The sequence below is a fragment of the Oncorhynchus tshawytscha genome, linkage group LG34 (genome assembly GCF_018296145.1).
Source record: "Oncorhynchus tshawytscha isolate Ot180627B linkage group LG34, Otsh_v2.0, whole genome shotgun sequence".
NCBI classification, from domain to species: Eukaryota; Metazoa; Chordata; class Actinopteri; order Salmoniformes; family Salmonidae; genus Oncorhynchus; species Oncorhynchus tshawytscha.
This window is the reverse complement of record NC_056462.1, coordinates 5506715-5532528: the sequence shown is the minus strand read 5'-3', so window position 1 is coordinate 5532528 and position 25814 is coordinate 5506715. Positions and strand designations below refer to the sequence as shown.

At 42.1% G+C, this 25814-nt stretch overlaps 1 protein-coding gene across 3 annotated transcripts in view; it reads right to left on the bottom strand.

Annotated features, from left to right (window-relative positions):
• Positions 1-7326, bottom strand: part of LOC112231725 (mucin-5AC) — a 28037-nt gene extending 20711 nt beyond the window's left edge. For all 3 annotated transcript variants that reach the window (XM_024398462.2, XM_024398463.2, XM_024398464.2), the window contains exons 1-2: positions 7169-7326; positions 6728-6813 (exon numbers count right to left, since the gene is read on the bottom strand). In XM_024398462.2, the coding sequence (XP_024254230.2) occupies positions 6728-6779 (52 nt within the window). In that variant the 5' untranslated portion in view covers positions 6780-6813; positions 7169-7326. The remainder of the gene's footprint in view (positions 1-6727; positions 6814-7168) is intronic.
• Between the last annotated feature and the right edge of the window lie 18488 nt (positions 7327-25814).

Below are 25814 nucleotides of genomic sequence, written 5' to 3'. Positions count from 1 at the left end.
CCATAAGGCAAAAGTGATAACTAAGTGGCTTGGGGAAAAAACATTGATATTTTGGGTCCATGGCCAGGAAACTCACCAGACCTTAACCCCATTGAGAACTTGTGGTCAATCCTCAAAATGCGGGTGGACAAACAAAAACCCATAAATTCTGACAAACTCCAAGCATTGATTATGCAAGAATGGGCTGCCATCAGTCAGGAAGTGGCCCAGAAGTTAATTGACAGCATGCCTGGGCGGATTGCAGAGGTCTTGAAAAAGAAGGGTCAACACAGCAAATATTGACTATTTTTATCAACATTATGTAATTGTCAATAAAAGCCTTTGACACTTATGAAATGCTTGTAATTATACTTCAGTATTCCATAGTAACATCTGACAAAAATATCTAAAGACACTGAAGCAGCAAACTTTGTGAAAATTAATATTTGTGTCATTCTCAAAACTTTTGGCCACGACTGTATTGGAGTGGCCATCACAAAGCCCTGGCCATCAGTCCTATAGAAAATGTGTGTGCAGAACCTAAAAAGCGTGTGCGAGCAAGGAGGCCTACATACCTGACTCAGTTTCACCAGCTCTGTCAGGAGGAATGGGCCAAAATTCACCCAACGTATTGTGGGAAGCTAGTGGAAGGCTACCCGAAACGTTTAACCCAAGTTAAACAATTTAAAGTCAATGCTATCAAATACTAATTGAGTGTATGTAAACTTCTGAATGTGAATGTGATGAAATAAATGAAAGCTGAAATAAATCATTCTCTCTACTAGTATTCTGACATTTCACATTCTTAAAATTAAGTGGTAATCCTAACTGACCAATTGTTTTTATTAGGATAAAATGTAAGGAATTGTGAAAAACTGAGTTTAAATGTATTTGGCTAAGGTGTATGTAAACTTCTGACTTCAACTGTCTATGTTTTGACCAAGACAGTTTACATTCTATGATAACGTCAAGTAATGTAATTTAGTCTCCTCAACTTTGTACCAAATACAATGCTCTTAGTTTTAGAGATGTTCAGGACCCGATTATTACTGGCCACCCATTCCAAAACAGACTACAACTAGGGTAGGGGGCCTCCGGATGAAAAGTGTGCCCAAAGTAAACTGCCTGCTACTCAGGCCCAGAAGCTAGGATATGCCTAATTAGTAGATTTGGATAGAAAACACAAAATAATGTCTGTGAGTACAACAGAACTGAAATGGTAGGCAAAAACCTGATAATTATGTTTTATGTTTGTAGTTTTCCATTGACTGCCTATACAGATTCCATTGACTTAGGACTCAAATTGCACTTCATATGGCTTCCACTAGATGCCAACAGACTTTTGAAATTGTTTCAGGCTTGTATTCTGAAAATTGAGGGACTAAGACCACTCTGAATGAGTGGACACCGCACTGTCCCAGAGGTTTTTCATGCGTGTGACCGAGAGCGCGCCTTTCTTTTACATTGAAAAATCTTTTGTCCGGTTGAAATATTATTGATTATTATGACTAAAAACAACCGGAGGATTGATTATAAACATTGTTTGACATGTTTCTACGAACTTTACTGATACTTTTCGGATTTTTTATCTGCCTGTTGTGACTGCCTTTGAGCCTGTGGAATACTGAACAAAACGTGCGAACAAAACTGAGGTTTTTGGATATAAAGAGGGACTTTAACGAACAAAACAAACATTTATTGAGTAAATGGGAGTATTGTGAGTGCAACCATGTGAAGATCATCAAAGGTAAGTGATTAATTGTATCGCTATTTCTGTCTTGTTTAACTCCTCTACTTGTGATGTCCTTGTGATACTGTAATTCTTGTTCTTTGTTGATATGAACCTGCAACCAGTCAAAATCTATTGAGCAGTCGGTACTGTTAATAAATGGAAAGCACAATGTTCAGGGCCATACAATTTGTCCATTGTACAGTATACAGCCTACAATGCACTGTACTACAGTATCCATTCTCAGACTTTCTCCTTCCCACCTTCTACAACCTGTGTGCTCTCTGAAATTGATTATATTGGTTGTGTCGCATCATTTGAAACAGGTTAAATCAATTTTGAGTGGTTGTGTTCAATCAATGACATACAGTGGGGCAAAAAAGTATTTAGTCAGCCACCAATTGTGCAAGTTCTCCCACTTAAAATTACGAGAGAGGCCTGTAATTTGTATCATAAGTTTTCTGTAAGTTTTCTGTAAGTCTTTCTGTAAGTCTTCACAAGGTTTTCACACACTGTTGCTGATATTTTGGCCCATTCCTCCATGCAGATCTCCTCTAGAGCAGTGATGTTTTGGGGCTGTTGCTGGGCACACGGACTTTCAACTCCCTCCAAAGATTTTCTATGGGGTTGAGATCTGGAGACTGGCTAGGCCACTCGAGGACATTGAAATGCTTCTTACGAAGCCACTCCTTCGTTGCCCGGGCGATGTGTTTGGGATCATTGTCATTCTGAAAGACCCAGCCACGTTTCATCTTCAATGCCCTTGCTGATGGAAGGAGGTTTTCACTCAAAATCTCACGATACATGGCCCCATTCATTCTTTCCTTTACACGGATCAGTAGTCCTGGTCCCTTTGCATAAAAACAGCCCCAAAGCATGATGTTTCCACCCCCATGCTTCAAAGTAGGTATGGTGTTCTTTGGATGCAACTCAGCATTCTTTGTCCTCCAAACACGACGAGTTGAGTTTTTACCAAAAGGTTCTATTTTGGTTTCATCTGACCATGTGACATTCTACTAATCTTCTTCTGGATCATCCAAATGCTCTCTAGCCAACTTCAGACATGCCTGGACATGTACTGGCTTAAGCAGGGGGACACGTCTGGCACTGCAGGATTTGAGTCCCTGCTGGCGTAGTGTGTTACTGATGGTAGGCTTTGTTACTTTGGTCTCAGCTCTCTGCAGGTCATTCACTAGGTCCCCCCGTGTGGTTCTGGGATTTTTGCTCACCGTTCTTGTGATCATTTTGACCCCACGGGGTGAGATCTTGCGTGGAGCCCCAGGTCGAGGGAGATTATCAGTGATCTTGTATGTCTTCCAATTCCTAATAATTGCTCCCCCAGTTGATTTCTTCAAACCAAGCTGCTTACCTTTTGCAGATTCAGTCTTCCCAGCCTGGTGCAGGTCTACAATTTTGTTTCTGGTTTCCTTTGACAGCTCTTTGGTCTTGGCCATTGTGGAGTTTGGAGTGTGACTGTTTGAGGTTGTGGACAGGTGTATTTTATACGGATAACAAGTTCAAACAGGTGCCATACAGGTAATGAGTGGAGGACAGAGGAGCCTCAATACAGAAGAAGTTACAGGTCTGTGAGAGCCAGAAATCTTGCTTGTTTGTAGGTGACCAAATACTTATTTTCCACCATCATTTGCAAATAAATTCATTAAAAATCCTACAATGTGATTTTCTGGATATTTTTTTCTCATTTTGTCTGTCATAGTTGAAGTGTACCTATGATGAAAATTACAGGCCTCTCATCTTTTTAAGTGGAAGAACTTGCACAATTGGTGGATGACTAAATACTTTTTTACCCAACTGTATGTTCTCTATTTGTATTTGATTGTGGCCATTTGTGTTTACCAGTATGGGTGACATGTGCATTCGAGTGCAGAATGTGTTTTGAGAATGAGAATGTGTTTAGAGTTTTGCTGAAAAGTCTAAGTGAGAACTGCAAATGGTGTTTTACCATGTGAAATGGTTTAAGGTATTGACAACAGACTGCATAATTAGCTCAATGAGTCCAGGCAACTGAGAACTTAGTTCAGCCAATGGGTTTTAGTGTTTTAGCAATTGAGAAAAACTGTAATGTCAGTGGCAGGTCACTGGTAAAAATAGAAAAGAGTAGAGGCTGCCCTGCGGTACACCACATTTTACATGTTTGACATTAGAGAATATTACATTGAATAAAACCCTTTGAGTTATATTAGATAGATAGCTCTGAATCCACAATATGGCAGAGGTTGAAAGAATCTCAGAGAGAGAGAGAGAGAGAGAGAGAGGGGGGGGGAAGGAAGAGAGAGACAGGGAGGAAAAGAGGGAGAGGTAATGAAAGAGGGAGAGGGGGGAATAGATAATAGAGAGAGAACGAGAACAGCTATAACAACCAAAAGACATGTCTGTCTGTGAGTCTGTCTCTGTCTGTCTGTGAGTGGATATGTCTGTCAGTCTGTCAGTCTGTCAGTCTGTCAGTCTGTCAGTCTGTCAGTCTGTCAGTCTGTCTGTCCTGGGAGGGGAGTGAGAGAGCATAGAGAGTGAGAGAGAAAGAGAGAGAGAGAGAAAGGACAAAGAGGGTGAAGGGGATGAAAGAAGGGGGAGGGAGAGAGAAGAGAAGGAGGGGGGATAACTGAGGTAGAGAGTTAGAGAGATGGAGATAGAGAGAGGGGGAGGAGGGATTAGAGAAGAGAGTGTGAGAGAGAGAACTGAGAGAACAGAGAGAACAGATATAAAAACCGAAAGACATGTCTGCCTGTCTATCTGCTTGATATATGTCTGTCTGTCTTGTTTGTTTACACTTTGCAGCATTATTACTAACTTTTTTGCTTTGAATACAATGTATTGACTTATGCAGCATACCACATGTCACACCCTGATCTATTTCACCTGTCTTGTGCTTGTCTCCACCCCCCAGCAGGTGTCTCCCATTTTCCCCCATTATCCCCACATTTTCTGGTGGTCTGTTGCCAGTTCGTCTTGTCTTGTCAAGTCTTACCAGCGTGTTTTCCCGTTTTCCAGTATCTCTAGTTTCTCTTTTCTAGTCCTCCCAGTTTTGACCATTCTGCCTGCCCTGACCCTGAGCCTGCCTGTCGTCCTGTACCTGTCGGAATCTGACCTAGTTACGAATTACGAATCTCTGCCTGTCCTCAACCTGCCCTTTGCCTGCCCCGTGTTATAATAAATTATCTGAGAGCTGAACCATCCGCCTCCTGTGTCTGCATCTGGGTCATATCCTGAGTTGTGATAGTATGAACTGGCAATGACTGACCCAGCAGACTCAGACCAGCTCCACAACGCTGTCTCCATCCAAGGAGTTGCCATTGGTGGACACGAGGAAGTACTTCAAGATCTTATGGAAAGAACGCAGACCTTGGTGCAATGCCACGACCACGCTTTCATCACATTGCTGGAGCAATTCCATAGGTTATCTACTAAGCAGCAAGCCACAACTGTAATCCCCCCGACTGTCAGTTACCCCTCTACCAACAGCACTTCTCCCCAATATACCCCGGCTTCCCGAGAACCCCGCTTACCTCCTCCGGAGCACTACGCTGGAGATCCAGCCGGATGTATCTCTCCTAATGTTCTCTCATCTTTGAGCTGCAGCCCTCTTCGTTTCCCTCGGTTCGCTCAAGGAAAGCGTACATGATAATGCTGATATCTGGGAGGGCTCTCACCTGGGCAGTGGTGGTGTGGGAGCAACAATCCACCGTTTGTGGCGGAGGTTAGAAAGGTGTTTGATTCTCCGTTGTCCAGGAGAGAGGCTACTCATCAGCTACTGCAACTGAGTCAAGACTCCCGTAGACTACGAAGTAGATTTTCACACTTTGGCCACCGAGAGTGCCTGTAACCCGGAAGCTCTGTTCAACACGTTCATGCATGGATTATTAGAGGTGATTAAAGACGTGCTTTCAGCCGGGGAGCTTCCCATGGATCTCAACTCGCTCATAGCATTGACCATACGGATTGATGGGTGGCTACAGGAACGTAGGAGGGAGAGGAGATCTGCTCCTGGTCACACTCGCTCATCCACAGCACCCACCTCGCCTCCAAGGAATCCCGGAAGATCCCGGGAGAAGCCGATGTCACCCGCGATCCCTCGGAAATCACAGAGGGCTCTCGACTCACTTCCTCTGTAGCCCATACAACTGGGCACGGCCAGACCTCCTCCTGCTGAATGCTTAACGAGAAGTTCCCCAAGAACACAGTGGCCTACATCATTCTTAAATGGAAGAAGTTTGGAACCACCAAGACTCTTCCTAGAGATGGCTGCCCAGCCTAACAGTAATCGGGGGAGAAGGGCCTTGGTCAGGGAGGTGACCAAGAACCCAATGTTAGCTCTGAGAGAGCTCCAGAGTTCCTCTGTGGAGATGGGAGAACCTTCCAGAAGGACAAACATCTCTGCAGCACTCCACCTTTCAGGCCTTTATAGTACAGTGGCCAGACGGAAGCCACTAATCAGGAAAAGGTACATAACAGCCCACTTGGAGTATGCCACAAGGCACCTTAAAGACTCTCAGAACATGAGAAGCAAGATTATCTAGTCTGTTAAAACCAAGACTGAACTCTGTGGCCTGAATGCCAAGCTTCACGTCTGGAGGAAACCTGGCACCATCCCTACGGTGAATTATGGAGGTGGCAGCATCTTGTTGTGGGGATGTTTTTCATTGGCAGGGACTGGGAGGTTCATCAGGATTGGGGGAAAGAAGAACGGAGCAAAGTACATAGAGATAGAGATACATGTTGAAAACCTACTCTAGAGCTCTCAGGACCTCAGAGTGGGGCGATAGTTCACCTTCCAACAGGACTGTGATATTTCAGTTTTTATTTTGAACAAAATCGCAAAAAATATACAGTAATTCACCAGTAACAACTATTTAATTGACATTGACAGGGATTGGCAATATTGATGACACAGTAACTTTCAACACCATCAACTTGTTTTGACGTCATTGCCGTCACACAGGAGACAGAGGAGATGCATTACATGGCTCCTCAAGAGAGGAGTATATAACAGGAGAAACTTACCAGGAACAACTGCATAGAAGCAGAGAACCGCTGTCAAAATCTTCCAATACATGTCACCTTTTAATGCTACCGCTACCTGGAAACACCTACAAATGAGTAGAGAACAAATTGAAGAGTTGGAAGCAAATGATCAAATAAAATATTACAGGACCAGACAATTAAAGGGACGATTTGTGGAATTTGATCAATGAAATAACCAGCCAATATTGTATTTTAAATGTAGTTTAAAAAAAAATGTGTTATCGATGTTGGTAATTTAACAATCTAGGTGATTTGAAAGTTAAAAATCAATCAACACATGCATCGGCAGTCAGAAGTGTTCATATGCTTGACTGCCTATAGTCAAACCAAAGAGCAGACCAACTCTCATGCATTCAGGTGTGTGAGAAGAGACTATTAATGTTCAATCAAAGAACAGATATCATGACATCCATCACTCACCTTTAGAAATATAACTATGTTTACCACGAAGAGGAGTCCTGTTACTTTCTTTCCACAATAGAATGATAATGAATTGACTGATTTCCAGATGTAGAACTATCTGCCTCGCAGCCAAATGACAACTACCTTGGGAGTGTAGATGTGGGAGCATTTAAGGAGAGGAAGTCATTGGGTTATGACATAAGCACTCCCATCACTTCATCATTCCTAAAACCTGAATGGCCAAACAACATTTTTATGCAGAGTTTATCAACAAACTGGCAAAACAACGCGGAAACACTGGTGAAGAAGAAAGGACATGTCATTTGATTAATTAAAGGTCTAGACATCTGTGTGACATCAGACACCAGAAAGAGTAGCTGATTATCAGAAGCATTCCCTAACACATTTCTCCGCCCAAAATTTCGGTAAAACATTTAGGGATGGGGCTGGAGAAATGTAAGTAGTCTGAAATTCATAAACAGAGCAGGATCCCATCCATGAAATCGACATTTGTGTTTTAACCATGTTCTGAGGCTATACGTTGTTTGTTAACATTTACTTTGTTTACAAACATTGGAGTAAAACAAGCTTATATTTTGTGTTCTGATTGAGTACGACAGTGGAAGTATGCTCATGAGGCATTTATATGTTATGTTCTTCAAGAATCAATGGGGATACAGTGAATTCGGAAAGTATTCAAACCCTTAGACTTTTTCCACATGTTCTTATATCACAGCCTAATTCTAAAATTAATTACATTTGAAAAAATGAAATATCACATTTACATAATTATTCAGACCCTTTACTCAGTACTTTGTTTGGCGGAGATTACAGCCTTGAGACATCTTGGGTATGACGCTACAAGCCTGGCACACCTGTATTTGGGGAGGTCCCATATCCCATTCTTCTCTGCAGACCATCTCAAGGTCTGTCAGGTTGGTTGGGGCGTGTCACTGCACAGCTATTCTCAGGTCTCTCCAGAGATGTTCGATCAGGTTCAAGTCTGGGCTCTGGCTGAGCCACTCAAGGACAATCAGAGACTTGTCCCAAAGCCACTCCTGCATTGTCTTGGCTGTGTGCTTAAACTTGTTGTCTTTTTCGAATATGAACCTTCACCCCAGTGTGAGGTCCTGAGTGCTCTTGAGCAGGTTCTCATCAAGAATCTCTCTGTACTTGGCTAAGTTAATCTTTCCCTCAGTCCTGACTAGTCTCCCAGTCACTGCCCCTGAAAAACATCCCCACAGCATGATGCTGCCACCACCATGCGTCACCGTAGGGATGGTGCCAGGTTTCCTCCAGACGTGACGCTTGGTATTCAGGCCAGAGAGTTCAATCTTGGATACATCAGATCAGAGAACTTTGTTTCTCATGGTCTGAGATTCCTTTAAGTGCCTTTTTGAAAACTCCAAGCTGGAGGTCATGTGCTTTTTAATGAGGAGAAGCTAGCGTCTGGCCACTCTACCATAAAGGCCTGATTGGTGGAGTGCTGCAGAGACGGTTGTACTTATGGAAGGTTCTCCCATCTCCACAGAAGAACTCTGGAACCCTGTCAGAGTAACCATCGGGTTCTCGGTCACCTCCCTGACCAAGGCCCTTCTCCCCCGATTGCTCAGTTTAGGCCGACGGCAAGGTCTAGGAAGAGTCTCGGTGATTCCAAACTTCTATTTAAGAATGATGGAGGCCACTGTCTTCTTGTGGACCTTCAATGTTGCAGACATTTTTTTGTACCACTTACCAGATCTTTGCCTTGATACAATCCCGTCTCTGAGCTGTATTGACAATTCATTGCCTTGGTTTTTGCTCTGACATGCACTGTCAACTTATAGTTGAAGTCGGAAGTTCACATACACCCATTAAAAGTCGTTTCTCAACCACTCCACAAATTTCTTGTTAACTTCTCTAGGGTAGGTGAGACGCTAACGTCCCACCAGGCCAACATCCGGTGAAACTGCAGAGAGCTAACGTTTTAATTACACCATTCGTTGTATTAAACATTCTTGTAAATACTGTATATCTTACATCATTTAAAAGATGAACGTCTTATTAATCCAGCCGCTGTGTCAGATTTCAAAAAGGTTTACTGCAAAAGCAAACATGAGATTTTCTGAGGACGGCGCCCCACACACACAAGTATTACGAGCATTTTCCAACCAATCATTAGCGTCACGAAAATCAGAAATAACAATAAAATAAATCACTTACCATTGAAGATCTTCCTCTGGTGGCAATGCCAAGTGTCCTAACTACACAGTGAATGTTCGTTTTGTTTGATAAAATCAAACACGAAACATTTGTAACCCGGTTGCGTCGTGATTTCCGTCTCATTCAACTTTGGACGAAGCGTTCGTGGTAATTACACACACTAAACAAACTTCTATCCAGTCATGGTTGATTTCATTGCAATCCTCTGGTTGTTACTAACACAACCATCCATGAGGGTTATTTTCCCAGGAAGTATTGACCAAAACAAAACGATTTGAAGACACCAATCAATGACCTCAATGGTAGGACCGGTCTATCGTTGATTGACTGTATTTTGGCCCAATGACCACTGATCATCTTGAAATCTAGCTTGGAAGATAGCCAATGAGTTGAGGTAAACGGCAATATGCAATGGTTATACGTTCGAAGACCAGCCTTTGTTGTAAACTCTGGCGTAAAAGAGGTTCATTCGCCATTGCAAATCCTACTTGATGGAGCCACGAGTGTTCCGCATAGCAGTACATATTCAATAGCATTTTCAACAAGTTTATATATTTAAATTATGGCGAATAAATTGGGAAAAGCTAAAACAAAGTCTAGGTATACAGATTTAACCCAAATTATAGAGGAAATTGATCGAGACAGCGAGACCGAGTTTCTTCAAGAAGATGAATTTTTCAGCGAAGCTAGTTTTGACTCCCAGGCGGAAGAAATGTTTCTGCATGGCGAGGATGCCATGCTGGATTGGTCAATTGTAATGCTAATGTCAATGTTTGAAATGAATAAGAAATATTATTCATTTGAGATTATTTTTTAGATTTTCTTATTTTATTTGCAATATCTAAAAATATCATCTGTAATGAAATGTGTAAAGTACACATTGGCAATACTGTGTGTGTGTGTGATATATTTTTTTAATTTATTTTACACTTACATGGAATGGAACAGCACTTCACCAGTGATTATGTTCCCTGTACTCTATATATATATATATGTTTATTTTACGTGTTAATACAGGGTTCATACATGAAAGCATTGTTACTGATTTTTTAAATCTTTCACAGTGGCAGTGATTCTGATTATGAGCCGCCAATGTCTAGGTGTCCATCTCCCTCTGAAGCTGGTTCATCCAGCCAGACCCCCGCTGTCTCCGGCTCCACATCTCCCCGGCCATCTAGAGTTGTGAAGTCAGTGACAAAGAAGAGGAGGTGGGGGAGAGAGAAACCTGCAGACAGAGAGCCAGAGGGTTGTTGGCACTCTGTGTTAGAAGATGATGTGGAACCAAATCCACCAGTTTTTAGACCCAAAAGGCAGCCAGGAGCTCCACTAGACATGACTCCAAAGTACAGCCCCCTTCAACTTTTTCAACTGTTTTTCACCTCGTCAGTTGTTGATTCCCTGATGGTGAACACCAATAAGTATGGGGCTAAGAGGCAGGCAGGAAAGAAAGAGGCATGGAAGACCATTTCCATGTCAGACCCTTTCTGCTACTTTTCAACGGTCATTTACTTGGGGCTGGTAAAGTTGAAAACTCTAAGGGACTACTGGAAAACATCAGCTCTCTATCACCTGCCTTTCCCCATGACTGTCATGTCTTGTAAAAGGTTTCTGACTATCTCACGGGCGCTTCACAACAGTGACCCAGAAGTTGATGGGGAGAATGACAAGAAGAGAGGCACACCAAGGTTTGATAGGCTCTGTAAAATAAAACCTCTCTACCCCAGCATCGTTGATGCCTGCAAGACTTATTTTCAGCCCGCCCAGAACCTGTTCATCGATGAGAGGATGGTAGCCTCAAAGGCCAGAATCAGCCTCAAACAATACATGCGTAACAAACCAACCAAATGGGGCTACAAGCTATTTGTTTTGGCTGATTCTGTGTGTGCCTACACTTGCAATTTTTTTGTTTATGAGGGGAAAAACTGTTTTGCTACCGGTAATGGACTGAGTTATGATTCCGTTATGGAGTTATTGCATTTTCAACTGCTGGGGAAGGGCTACAAACTTTTTGTGGACAACTTCTACACAAGTCCTACCCTGTTTGCAGAGCTGAGGAAGAGGGAGGTGTGGGCTTGTGGCACCATTTTTACCAACAGGGAGGGATTTCCAAAGACCAAGGTGAACGACATGCCTAAGCGGGCTGAGTGGGGTACCATGCCATGGATCCGTGAAGATGGCCTGCTGTTTGTGAAGTTGATGGACACCAGAGAGGTGGTCATGTGCTCCAGTATCCACAAGTCCTTCAGTGGAGATCACGTCGTCAGGCGTGTGAAGGACAGTGCCGGGGCATAGACCACAAAAAAATGTCCCCATTCCAGCTGCTGTGAAGGACTTACAACAAGAGCATGTTCTTGTGAAGAACAACAATGTTCTTCACAAGACCATGAAATGGTACAAAACATGTTTCTATCATTTCATTGACATTGCTGTGGTGAATTCCTTCATTCTCAAGAAGGAAATGGCCAAAGAGCTGTGGACAGCCCCTCATCTCACAGCTAGCCTTCAGGGAGCTGCTCATTCAGGAGCTTGCTAGCTATAGCAAGTCCACTGCAGCACCTTCTGCTCCAACCAGTGGTGTTCACCTGCCCAGATTAATCTCTGCAGGCATGAATGTGCCTCAGGGCAAAAAGGGCACAGTAGGGAGACGTCGTTGTGCCCTTTGTCACAGGAAATGCCCCATCACCTGCACCACCTGTTCATTAAGCCTCTGCTTTACAGCAGAAAGAGACTGCTATGGGCCATCGCACCAGCAGCACAATATTGTGTAGAGGACTGAGGGACTTTACAACATTGTAAATAGAAAATGTGTAAATAGTTACCCTTGTTATATGTTTGTTTATTATTATTTAATTATTTAATTATATTTTTCATGTATATATTTTTTTTGGGGGGGGTACATTTGGGTACATTTGTGTGGGACACCTGGGTGACTTCATGCTCAATGTCATGTAGCTTGCTCATTTTTGAAGTTATCTGTCTAAAACTTTGCTCAGCTATTTTTGCCATCTTATGTTCTTCATTCAAATCATCCACAGCATCCTATATGTATGTTTGGATGTTCTTGGCCATTTGAAAGATGATGCAGCAACAATAAAAAACAGATAACGTATGTTTATTCCTTGTATTTTATTCTACCAGATCTATTGTGTTATATTCTCCTACATTCAATTCACAGTTCCACACAATTCCGTGTTTCTTTTCAAATGATACCAAGAATATGCATATCCTTGCTTCTGGGCCTGAGCTACAGGCAGTTAGATTAGGGAATGTCTTTAGGCGGAAATTGAGAAGAAGGGGTGGGGGGGGTATACCCCAAAGAAGTTAACAAACCATATTTTTGGCAAGTTGGTTAGGACATCTACTTTGTGCATGACACAAGTAATTTTTTCAAAAATTGATTACAAACAGAACATTTCACTTATAATTAACTGTATCACAATTCCTGTGTGTCAGAAGTTTACGTACACTAAGGTGACTGTGCCTTTAAACAGCTTGAAAAATTCCAGACAATAATATCATGGCTTTACAAGCTTCTGATAGGCTAATTGACATAATTTGAGTCAATTGGATGTGTAGCTGTGGATGTATTTCAAGGCCTACCTTCAAACTCAGTGCCTCTTTGATTGACATCCTGGGAAAATCAAAAGAAATCAGCCAAGACCTCAGAAAGAAAATTGTAGACCTCCACAAGTCTGGTTCATCCATGGGAGCAATTTCCAAATGCCTTAACGTACCACGTTCATCTGTACAAACTATAGTACGCAAGTATAAACACCATGGGACCACGCACCCGTCATACCGCTCAGGAAGGAGACATGTTCTGTCTCCTAGTGATGAACGTACTTTGTTCTAGAAAAGTGCAAATCAATCCAAGAACAACAGCAAAGGACCTTGTGAGGATGCTGGAGAAAACAGGTACAAAAGTATCTATATCCACAGTAAAACAAGTCCTATGTCGATATAACCTGAAAGGTCGCTCAGCAAGGAAGATGCCACTGCTACAAACCGCCATAAAAAAGCCAGACGACAGTTTGCAAATGCACATGGGGACAAAGATTGTACTTTAGGAGAAATGTCCTCTGGTCTGATGAAACAAAAATAGAATTGTTTGGCCATAATGACCATTGTTATGTTTGGAGGAAAAAGGGGGAGCTTAAAAGCCAAAGAACACCATACCATCAGTGAAGCACGGGGGTGGCAGCATCATGTTGTGGGGTTGCTTTGCTGCACGAGGGACTGGCACACTTCAAAAATAGATGGCATCATTATGTGGATATATTGAAGCAACATATCAGTCAGTCAGGAAGTTAAAGCTTGGTCGCAAATGGGTTTCCAAATGGACAATGACCCCAAAGCATACTTCCAAAGTTGTTGCAAAACGGCTTAAGGACAACGAAGTTAAGGTATTGGAGAAGCCATCACAAAGCCCTGACCTCAATACCATAGAACATTTGTGGGCAGGACTGAAAAATTGTGTGCGAGCTAGGAAACCTTCAAACCTGACTCAGTTACTGATTTGGGAAGCTTGTGGAAGGCTACCCGGAACATTTGACCCAAGTTAAACAATTTAAAGGCAATGCTACCAAATACTAATTGAGTGTATGTAAACTCCTGACCCACTGGGAATGTGAAGAAAGAAAATAAAAGCTGAAATAATTAATTCTCTCCTATTATTCTTACATTTCACATTCTTAAAATAAAGTGGTGATCCTAACTGACATAAAACAGATCATTTTTACTTGGATTAAATGTCAGGAATTTTGAAAAACTGAGTTTAAGTGTATTTGGCTAAGGTGTACGTAAACTTCCGACTCATATATTATTGGATAGGCTGTCTTTTACATATTCACAGCTAAAGAATTGCAGTTTTCCACCCCCAAAAAATAAAAAGAGAGAACAGTTGAAGAAAAAATGTATGGGAAGCATTAGTGCTCTAGCATCAGAGACTCTCTGCTCCTGGTGAAGGCATCCTTCTGGCAGCAAAGTTGGATGGTAGAGGCAGAATTGATGATGGTAATGGTTGTGGTGATTACAGAGTTCCATGCCAGTAATACTTTAGTAAATGTATTAAGCACAGTACTGGTTTCCCCCCCCCCCATGACTTGCAGGAAAGCTACAGGAAATATTTATCTCATGAACACTGCTTTCTTATCGACTGAAACCGATCCGTTCCTCATTCTTATGGGCACAGAGTTGTTTTCAAGTCGTTGTTTTCACTGTCGGTAAGTCTCACAGGAAACAATAAGCACTTGTCTAGGAATATACAGTACCAGTATGGTGGCAAAATTGCAAGATTATGTTATAATACTTTTATTGCATCAAATGGTTGTTTTATTTCAACAGGGACACTCAAAGACATTCAGAGACTTGTCCCGAAGCCACTCCTGCTTTGTCTTAGCTGTGTGCGTGTCTGAGTTCCTGAGTGATCTGGAGCAGGTTTTCATCAAGGATCACTCTGTACTTTGCTACATTCTTCTTTGCCTCAGTCCTGACTGACCAGTCCCTGCATCTGAAAAACATCCCACAGCATGACACTGAATGGTGCCAGGTTTCCTCCAGAAGTGAAACTTGGCATTCAGGCAAAAGAGCTCAATCTTGGTTTCATCAGACCAGATTATCTTGTTTTTTAAGGTCTGAGAGTCTTTAGGTGCCTTTTGGAAAACTACAAGTTGGCTGTCATGTGTCTTTTAATGAGGAGTGGCTTCCGTCTGGCCGCTCTACCATAAAGGCCTGATTGGTTGAGTGCTGCAGAGATGGTTGTCCTTCTGGAAGGTTCTCCCATCTCCACAGAGAACTCAGAGGAAGTCTTGGTGGTTCCAAACTTCTTCCATTTAAGAATGACATAGGCCACTGTATTCTTGGGGACCAGACATTTTTTGGTACATTTCCCCAGAACTTTGCCACAACACAATCCTGTCTCGGAGCTCTACGGACATTTCCTTCCCCCGCATGCCTTGGTTTTTGCTCTGACATGCACTGTCAACTGTGGGACCGTATATAAACAATTTTGTGCCTTTCCAAATCATGTCCTATCAATTGAAATTACCACAGGTGGACTCCGATCAAGTTGTAGAAACACCTCAAGGATGATCAATGGAAGCAGGATGCAACTGAGCTACATTTCTAGTCTCATAGCAAAGGGTCTGAATACTTATGTAATTAAGGTACTCTAAAAACCTTTTTTTCGCTTCGTGTAGATTGCTGAGGAAAAAATCATATTTAATCCATTTTAGAATTATACTTTCCGAAGGCACTGTATGTCATAAAAAGAACAGGTGTCACTCCTAGTCACTCCTAGTTGCTCAATGGTACAGTAGGCCTAGATGTGTAAGTTACAATATGGGAACCTTTTAATATGTTCTTAATGCCAGTAATAGTTAGTCTTGCTGACAACTAACTTGAAATCTTCCTAACCTGAGAGTCTGGAAAGGCTCGATTATGTTGTAGGCAAGGTGTGTTGATAATGAATGGGGCCGTGCTGTTTCAGTGATGGTCTTCTCTGTGTCTTTCTCACTCAAACACCCACACACACAAGCACTGCCCGATTCCAATACAACTGTTAGATTTTCAATACAACAAAATGTCTCAACCCCCCAGATAAAAATTGAAGCTTATGCCTTCTTCTGCACAAATACTGCTCCTGTCCAGACCAGTGTGTCCCAGCTCTCTTTCTCTGTGTACCACGTGAGTTGCATCAGCCATGGTAAGTAATAGCGCCAATGACAACAAAAATATCCCCCGTTCATTCTCTTCTCTCTCCCTCCGTTCACCCCCCACCACTCCACCCTTCCCCCTCTCCATTGCTCTCTCCCCTCTACCCCTTCTATCTCTCACCCTCCTTCCCCTCCAGCACTTTTCATTTCTCTCCCCCTCTCGCTCCTCTCTCCCTGTCCCTCTATCACCCTCCCCTCTCTCTCTCCCCTTCCCTCACTCTCCCTCTTTCTCTCTCTCCCTCCTCCTCCTCCATCTCCCTCCTTATTTCTGTGCCTCCCACTCCTTTCATCTCTCGCTATCCCTCTCCCTCCTCTCTCTCACCCTACACTTTATACACAGACAAACAAACAGACACAGACAGACATTTTCAAGTCAATCTAAAAAAAACGAATCTTCAGAATTAATTCAAGAATTCATAACAAGGCTCTTAGTTTCTAGAACTGCACGACCATTTTGTCCAATGGAGGTCAAAGTACTTTCAAATTTACGATACCTGGTCCCCCCCCGGTCACAAATATGTAACATTTGAGAAGATTACATATTTTTCACCATTTGAAGCCGTCCCTATGATCCCCAGCTGCAATATGTATTTTTTGGGGCGACACGAACAAAAAAATAGCTCTGTCATTCTCATTGAAAGCAAGTCTTAGAAGCGGTAGATCTGTTCTATGCGCGTTATTTCTATGCTTCCTGTTCTTAAGTTTAGTTTTTGCTTCTTTAACTTTTTACACCAGCTTTAAACAGATGTAAATACAATATGTTTGACTATGGAAAATGCACTGCTCAAAAAAATTAAGGGAACACTAAAATAACACATCCTAGATCTGAATTAATTAAATATTCTATTGAATACGTTTTTCTTTACATAGCTGAATCCGCTGACAACAAAATCACACAAAAATTATCAATGGAAATCAAACTTGTCAACCCATGGAGGTCTGGATTTGGAGTCACACTCAAAATTAAAGTGGAAAACCACACTACAGGCTGATCCAACTCTGATGTAATGTCCTTAAAACAAGTAAAAATGAGGCTCAGTAGTGTGTGTGGCCTCCACGTGCCTTTATGACCTCCCAACAATGCCTGGGCATGCTCCTGATGAGGTGGCGGATGGTCTCCTGAGGGATCTCCTCCCAGACCTGGACTAAAGCATCCGCCAACTCCTGGACAGTCTGTGGTGCAATGTGGCGTTGGTGGATGGAGCGAGACATTATGTCCCAGATGTGCTCAATTGAATTCAGGTCTGGGGAACGGGCGGCCAGTCCATAGCATCAATGCCTTCCTCTTGCAGGAACTGCTGACACACTCCAGCCACATGAGGTCTAGCATTGTCTTGCATTAGGAGGTACCCAGGGCCAACCGCACCAGCATGTGGTCTCACAAGGGGTCTGAGGATCTCATCTCGGTACCTAATGGCAGTCAGGCTACCTCTGGCGAGCACATGGAGGGCTGTGTGGCCCCCCAAAGAAATGCCACCCCACACCATGACTGACCCACCGCCAAACCGGTCATGCTGGAGGATGTTGCAGGCAGCAGTATGTTCTCCACGGTGTCTCCAGACTCTGTCATGTCTGTCACGTGCTCAGTGTGAACCTGCTTTCATCTGTGAAGAGCACAGGGCGCCAGTGGCGAATTTGCCAATCTTGGTGTTCTCTGGCAAGTGCCAAACGTCCTGCACGGTGTTGGGCTGTAAGCACAACCCCCACCTGTGGACGTTGGGCCCTCATACTACCCACAGGGAGTCTGTTTCTGACCATTTGAGCAGACACATGCACATTTGTGGCCTGCTGGAGGTCATTTTGCAGGGCTCTGGCAGTGCTCCTCCTGCTCCTCCTTGCACAAAGGCGGAGGTAGCGGTCCTGCTGCTGGGTTGTTGCCCTCCTACGGCCTTCTCCACGTCTCCTGATGTACTGGCCTGTCTCCTGGTAGCGCCTCCATGCTCTGGACACTACGCTGACAGACACAGCAAACCTTCTTGCCACAGCTCGCATTGATGTGCCATCCTGGATGAGATGCACTACCTGAGCTACTTGTGTGGGTTGTACACTCCGTCTCATGTTACCACTAGAGTGAAAGCACCGCCAACATTCAAAAGTGACCAAAACATCAGCCAGGAAGCATAGGAATGGAGGATCGGTCTGTGGTCACCCCCTGCAGAACCACTCCTTTATTGGGGGTGTCTTGCTAATTGCCTATAATTTCCACCTGTTGTCTATTCCATTTGCACAACAGCATGTGAAATGTATTGTCAATCAGTGTTGCTTCCTAAGTGGACAGTTTGATTTCACAGAAGTGTGATGGACTTGGAGTTACATTGTGTTGTTCAAGTGTTCCCTTTATTTTTTTTGAGCAGTGTATATTTAACAGTGGTTTAGATGGCACAATGATTCTCTACACTAAACTTGCTTGTTTTGTCACATAAACAGGAAGCTGAACCTCCAAACAGGGCATCCCTATAGGGTCACGATTGGATGTGTGCCAGGATGGATAGCTAGTCAACGGGGGATCACAATAAACAGGGGTGATATGGTTTTTTGAGGGCTGTATGTAATGCTTTTCTATGGAGGAATGCCTTGTTGTCTGTGGGACCAAGTTTTCACTGTGAAGAGTTCATTTCCCATGTTCAGATTTAGGCTTGCGTTCATCGGGAGAGTCTGCTGAACGATCCCATGCATGTTTTGTTTCTAGCCTCAACCATTCTGCCGATGTCATTCAAAAGCACATTAGACTCTAGGTCGGGCTTCAAGTGTATCCTACCTACCTGCCATGTAGTGGGTGGAGGGGCACGTTAATTGTTAATTAGGTTAACACAGATTCTAAGCCATGCCGAAGCCGGGGTGGGGGGGTTTCTTCTAAGCTATTTGGAATTGTTTTAAAAAGGTCATTCCAAAGATCATTTGAATTTTAAGACCCCTTGGCATATAACAAAAAAATACATACATTTTTTTATTAAAAATGATTTGGGGCCTTTGGGGCTATTAGTCTTGGTCTTTTTGTAAATGTGTATAATTTTAGGGAACTACCACATGTGCCAATCTCATTGAACATCAAGTTATTAGAGATACACATCGTTTTTTCACTCACCTTGCGTCATTTGTGTAATGGTCATGTTGGTTGAAAAGTGTCATTTTTTGGGATGTGAGCACTCAGTTTGTTTGTTTGACCTGAGGAAGTTCCGTTTCAGTTCAAAATGTTGTCAATAAAGTGGTGAATTGGGAGCTTTGACAGTGTGCGGGCCTTCTTGTTCTTTACTGCTATTAGCCCATACAAACGCGTTGGATAACAGATTTACTACAAGGAACGACAGATAGGCCCAAAAATGATCTAACGGAAGTGTCTGTCATATATCTGGAAGCATGAGAAACATCAGTAAAAATTTTAAATTAACCTCTTAAATTTTTGGCACTAAACAGTCTCCATATACAGTGCATTCGGAAAGTATTCAGATGCCTAGAGTTTTTCCACATTTTGATAAATCACAGCATTATTCTACATTTGATTAAATGTAATGTTTTCCTCGTCAACCTACACACAATACCTCAAAATGACAAAGCGAAAAAACAATTTTTTGGAAACTTTTGTAAATGTATAAACAGAAAAAACTGAAAATCCTTATTTACCTATGGATTCAGACCCTTTGCTATGAGACTCGAAATGTAGCTCAGGTGCATCTAGTTTCCATTGATGTTGAGATGTTTATATCACTTGATTGGAGTCCACTTCTGGTAAATTCAATTGATAGGACTTGATTTGGAAAGGCACACACCTGTCAGTATATGGTAACACAGTTGACTGTGCATGTCAGAGCAAAAACCAAGCCATGAGGTGGAAGGAATTGTCTGTAGATCTCCTAGACAGGATTGTGTTGAGGCACCTATCAAAAAATGTCTGCAGCACTGAAGTAACCCAAGAACACAGTGGTCTCCATCATTCTTAAATGGAAGAAGTTTGGAACCACCAAGACTCTTTCTAGACCTGGCCATCCGGCCAAACTGAGCAATCCGGGGAGAAGGGCCTTGGTCAGGGGGGTGACCAAGAACCCAATGGTCAGTCTGACAGAGCTCCAGAGTTCCTCTGTGGAGATGGGAGAACATTTCAGGTTTGACAACCATCTCTGCAGCACACCACCAATCAGGTCTTTATGGTAGAGTGGCCAGATGGATGCCACTCTTCACTAAAAGGCACAAGACAGCACACTTAGAGTTTGCCAAAAGGCACCTAAAGATTTCTCAGACCATGAGAAACAAGATTCTCTGGTCTGATGAAACCAGGATTTAACTCTTTGGCCTGAATGTCACGTATCCCTACGGTGAAGCATGACAGTGATAGCATTATGCTGTGGGACTGTTTACCAGGGTCTGGGACTGGGAGACTAGTTAGGAGCGAGGGAAAGATGAACAGAGTAAAGTACAGAGAGTTCATTGCTGAAAACCTGCTCCAGAGCGCCGTTATTCCCTTTCCAACAGGACAACAACCCTAAGCACAAAGCCAAGACAATGCAGGAGTGGCTTATAGACAAGTCTCTGAATGTCCTTGAGTGGCCTAGACAGATCCTGGACTTGAACCCTATCGAACATCTCTGGAGAGATCTGAAAATAGCTGTGCAGCGACAGTCCCCATCCAACCTGACAGAGCTTGAGAGGATCTGCAGAGAAGAATGGGAGAAACTCCCCCAAAACAGGTTTGACAAGCTTGTAGCGTCATACCCAAGAAGACTCGAGGCAATAATCATTGCCAAAGGAGTAAATGGACTGAATACTTACTTAAATGTAATATTATTATTATTATTTTTTTTTTAAATAAATTCACAAAAAAATAGAAAAAAACTATTTAATCCATTTTAGAATAAGGCTGTTAGGTAACACAACTGGAAAAAGTCAAGGGGTTTGAATACTTTCCGAATGCATTGTTGTTTTATAAAAGTAGAGACAGAGATAGTAAATGTTACATCATACACTGCGTCATACACTGGAACAATGGGAAAGAAATTCCGCTTTGAAAGTTGATAAACTTGTATCCCCACTTTTAAATTGACCATGAATGTTTTGGTACACATACTGGAGAGCTCCTCTTCAACACCTATTCAGCATCGTTCACACCCTCTTAAGCTTTAGCCCATCCCATCTCTTTAAGGATTCACATGTGAGGACGTGTTAAACAGAGAGAGTAAGGTAGTGTTGTAAACAACCAAAGATTTCAAGACTAAAAGTGGTGAAAGTAGTAGCCTACAATGAGGAACAACTCCAGGTATAAATACACTATATCTAGTCTGTGGCCTATATCCTAATCTGACTTTGGTGCAGTTCATGTTGTTCTTCACATTATCGTCTCTGGTAAACACAGACTATATCAAATAAATGTGTGTTTTATTTGTCACATGCAAATAATACAGAAGGTGTGAAATGGTTTAGTAGCAATATAAAAACTCTAAAGTGTCAAGATAAAAATATTTTGTAAATATTTTTTAATTATTAGATGATGCTTACTCAGACACAATTTAATAAATGTATGGGTCATATGAAAGAAATGGGTCATGTGAAAGAAATGCTATAACCAACCCAGAAGTAATTACCCAGAATACATTTTTCAAACAATTGTTTACAGACAGATTATTTCACTTAAAAATCACTGTATCACAAATCCAGTGGGTCAGTGGTTTACATACACAAAGTTGACTGTGCCTTTAAACAGCTTGGGGGAAAAAACGGATGTCATGGCTTTAGAAGCTTCTGATAGTATAATTGACATAATTTGTGTCAATTGGAGGTGTACCTGTGGATGTATTTCATTGCCTACCTTAAAATGCAGCGCCTCTATGCTTGACATCATGGGAAAATCAAAAGAAATCAGCCAAGACCTCAGAAAAAAAATTGTAGACCTCCACAAGTCTGGTTCATCCTTGGAACAATTGCCAAATGCCTGAAGGTACCACGTTCATCTGTACAAATAATAGTATGCAAGTATAAACACCATTGGACCACGCAGCCGTCATACCGCTCAGGAAGGATATGTGTTCTGACTCCAAGAGATGAACGTACTTTGGTGTGAAAAGTGCAAATCAATCCCAGAACAACAGCAAAGGACCTTGTGAATATGCTGGAGGAAACAGGTATGAAATTATCTATATCTACACAGTAAAATGAGTCCTATATCAACTTAACCTGAATGGCCAAGGAAGGAAGGAAGAAGCCAGTGCTCCAAAACCGCCATAAAAAAGCCAGACTACGGTATGCAACTGAAAATGGGGACAAAGATTGTACTTTTTGGCTAAATGTCCTCTGGTCTGATGAAACAAAAATAGAACTGTTTGGCCATAATGACCATCGTTATGTTTGGAGGAAAAAGGTGGGAGGCTTGCAATGGCCTTGAGATAGAAGCTGTTTTTCTGTCTCTTAGTCCCTGCTTTGATGCACCTGTACTGACCTCGCCTTCTGGATGATAGCGGGGTGAACAGGCAGTGGCTCGTGTGATTGTTGTCCTTGATGATCTTTTTGGCCTTCCTGTGACATCGGGTGGTGTGGGTGTCCTGGAGGGCAGGTAGTTTGCCCCCGGTGATGCGTTGTGCAGACCTCACTAGGCAGTGAAACAACCCGACAGGATGCTCTCGATTGTGCATCTGTAAAAGTTTGTGAGGGTTTTTAGGTGACAAGCCAAATTTCTTCAGCCTGCTGAGGATCAAGAGGCGCTGTTGCGCCTTCGTCACTACGCTGTCTGTGTGGGTGGACCATTTCAGTTTGTCCGTGATGTGTACGCCGAGGAACTTAAAACTTTCCACCTTATCCACTACTGTCCCGTCGATGTGGATAAGGGGGTGCTCCCCCTGCTGTTTCCTGAAGGCCACAATCATCTCCTTTGTTTTGTTGATTGTGAGGTTATTTTCCTGACGCCACACTCCGAGGGCCCTCACCTCCTCCCTGTAGGCCGTCTTGTCGATATTGGTAATCAAGCCTACCACTATAGTATTGTCTAGTTAAATCATGTCCAATCAATTGAATATACCACAGGTGGACTCCCATCAAGTTGTAGAAACATCTCTACAATGATCAATGGAAACGGGATGCAACTGACCTCAATTTTAAGTCTCATAGCAAAAGGTCTAAATACTTATGTAAATAAGGCATTCCAGTTCTTTATTTTTATTAAATTATTACTACAAACCTGTTTTCTCTTTGCCATTAAGGGGTATTGTGTGTATTTTTCAATTTTAGAATAAGGCTATAATGTAACAAAATGTGGGAAAAGTCAAGGGGTTTGACTACTTTCCGAATGCACTATGTCATTTTCTTAATTCATCTAGTGACTAACCCATCTATGACAGCATAGTGTTGAATTATTATGCTAGCTAGTCTTGGGTGCTAGCCTGGTAGAATTGACAGAAAAGACAGATGGGGTGAAAGTAACACAATTTAAACTGATGATCTAGAATAAAACAATGTTTAAGCACAGGCCATTGTCTTCTCTAGTTCATAATGCATTTACTGTAACGGTTTTCTAGGTGTGAAGGAGAGTCGGACCAAAATGCAGCGTGTAGATTGCGATCCATGTTTAATGAACAAACGTAACACGAATCTAAATACAAACACTACAAACAATAAACGTAACGAACGAAACGAAAACCGAAACAGCCTATACTTGTGTAAACTAACAAAAACAGGAACAAGGACACTAAGGACAATCACCCACGACAAACTCAAAGAATATGGCTGCCTAAATATGGTTCCCAATCAGAGACAACGATAAACACCTGCCTCTGATTGAGAACCACTTCAGACAGCCATAGACTTAACTAGAACACCCCACTAGCTACAATCCCAATACATACACACCACATACAAAAACCCATGCCACACCCTGGCCTGACCAAATAAATAAAGATAAACACAAAATACTTCGACCAGGGCGTGACATTTACAATGTTAGGAAAATATCAACAAGTGACTGAATGTTTGAAAATGATATATATGACATCATTAGACTTATGCCTTAATTGACATAATATATCTTTTTTTTTATTTAACCTTTTTTTCTAACTTGGCAACTCAGTTAAGAACAAATGCTTATTTACAATGACTGCCTAACCCAGCCAAACCCTAACCCGGACGATGTTGGGCCAATTGCGCACCACCCTATGGACTTATGGACAATCACGGCCGGTTGTGATGCAGCCTGGAATTGAACAAGGGTCTGTAGGGACACCTCTAGCACTGAGATGCAGTGGATTAGACCGCTGTGCCACTCGGAAGCCCTTCTCAAATAAGCTTTCATCAGCAGGTTATTGGTTAAAAATATATATCTTTATCATTAAGGGTGTCAATAACCTTATGGCAAGCCAAGGAAATGTGAACAGCATGATGAGTTTCCTGTTTGTGAAGAGAATAAAGCAGTTTATTCTATCAAAACTTGAGGAGTGCACATAAGGACAGCTGGAGTGCACCTAATTGGTAGGGCTAAGCATGAAGAGTAATTGAAAATGGTGAAAAACATCTCCTACTACATTCCCATTAAAGTGACATGAGAAAATAATGGTTAATATATCTATATCCATATCTAATATCTATTTAGTCATCCATAATTGCACAACATTGCATGTTGACGCGTGGTTAATTTCCATAATATTCCATAGCATTCACGAGTTATTAAAATCAACACAAACATGACATTATGGCTGATAGAACATTTGCTGAAAGAAACTAGCATTACAAACCAGAAACATGGAGATTAGACAGATATTGTGCATTTCTCTGCAGCTGTTACTTCCGTCCAAGGATATGTTACTCCCGCCCCGCTGACAGGTGCAAAAGTAACAATACAGTAAATATGTTTATTGTAAATTTAATTTCAACTAATTTACGCCAAAAATGAAATTACAGTTACTAATGGTAGAGGACATATGGTATATAAATAGTTTGTCATCAAATAAGGTGTCTCTAGCTTTATCGCTTCAGGAAAAAGACAAGTGTCATTTTCGTCGCGGTTCTTCCCTATCCTAGCTCCGTGTATGAAACAATTATGCTATGATATACCTAAAGTGTTGGTAGCGATACTGTATGTTGTGAGTTGGTGCTTTTTGTGTGACTGGAGAACGCACCTAAATATAGATATGGGTGTGAGTGTCCATCACTACTGGCGGTATGTGCTGAGATTAAGACAAGCCTTCAGACAAATAGACTGACTGTTTATTAACCGCTCTTACGCAATTCGGACAACAATTGTTTCATTAATTTTAACCACTTGGGAAACTATGAGCTGATGTCAATACAACACATTCTGTTGAGGCAAATATTTTTTTCAGTGAGGGATGAGTAAGGGGTTTTACTTTCTGTAATAAGATAACATAATATTCATATAGGCCTACTTATTGTTTAACTTATGTGTAAGTAAGTGAATATAAAAATCCCTCACTAAATATTAGGTTACAGTACACCTGGACTCACAGCCTTACTGGGTGTCACCTCGATCAAATCAAATCAAATTACATTTATATAGCCCTTCTTACATCAGCTGACATCTCAAAGTGCTGTACAGAAACCCAGCCTAAAACCCCCCAAAACAGCAAGCAATGCAGGTGTAGATGCACAGTGGCTAGGAAAAACTCCCTAGAAAAGGCCAAAACCTAGGAAGAAACCTAGAGAGGAACCAGGCTATGAGGGGTGTCCAGTTCTCTTCTGGCTGTGCAGGGTGGAGATTATAACAGAACGTGGCCAAGATATTCAAATGTTGAGAAATTACCAGCATGGTCAAATAATAA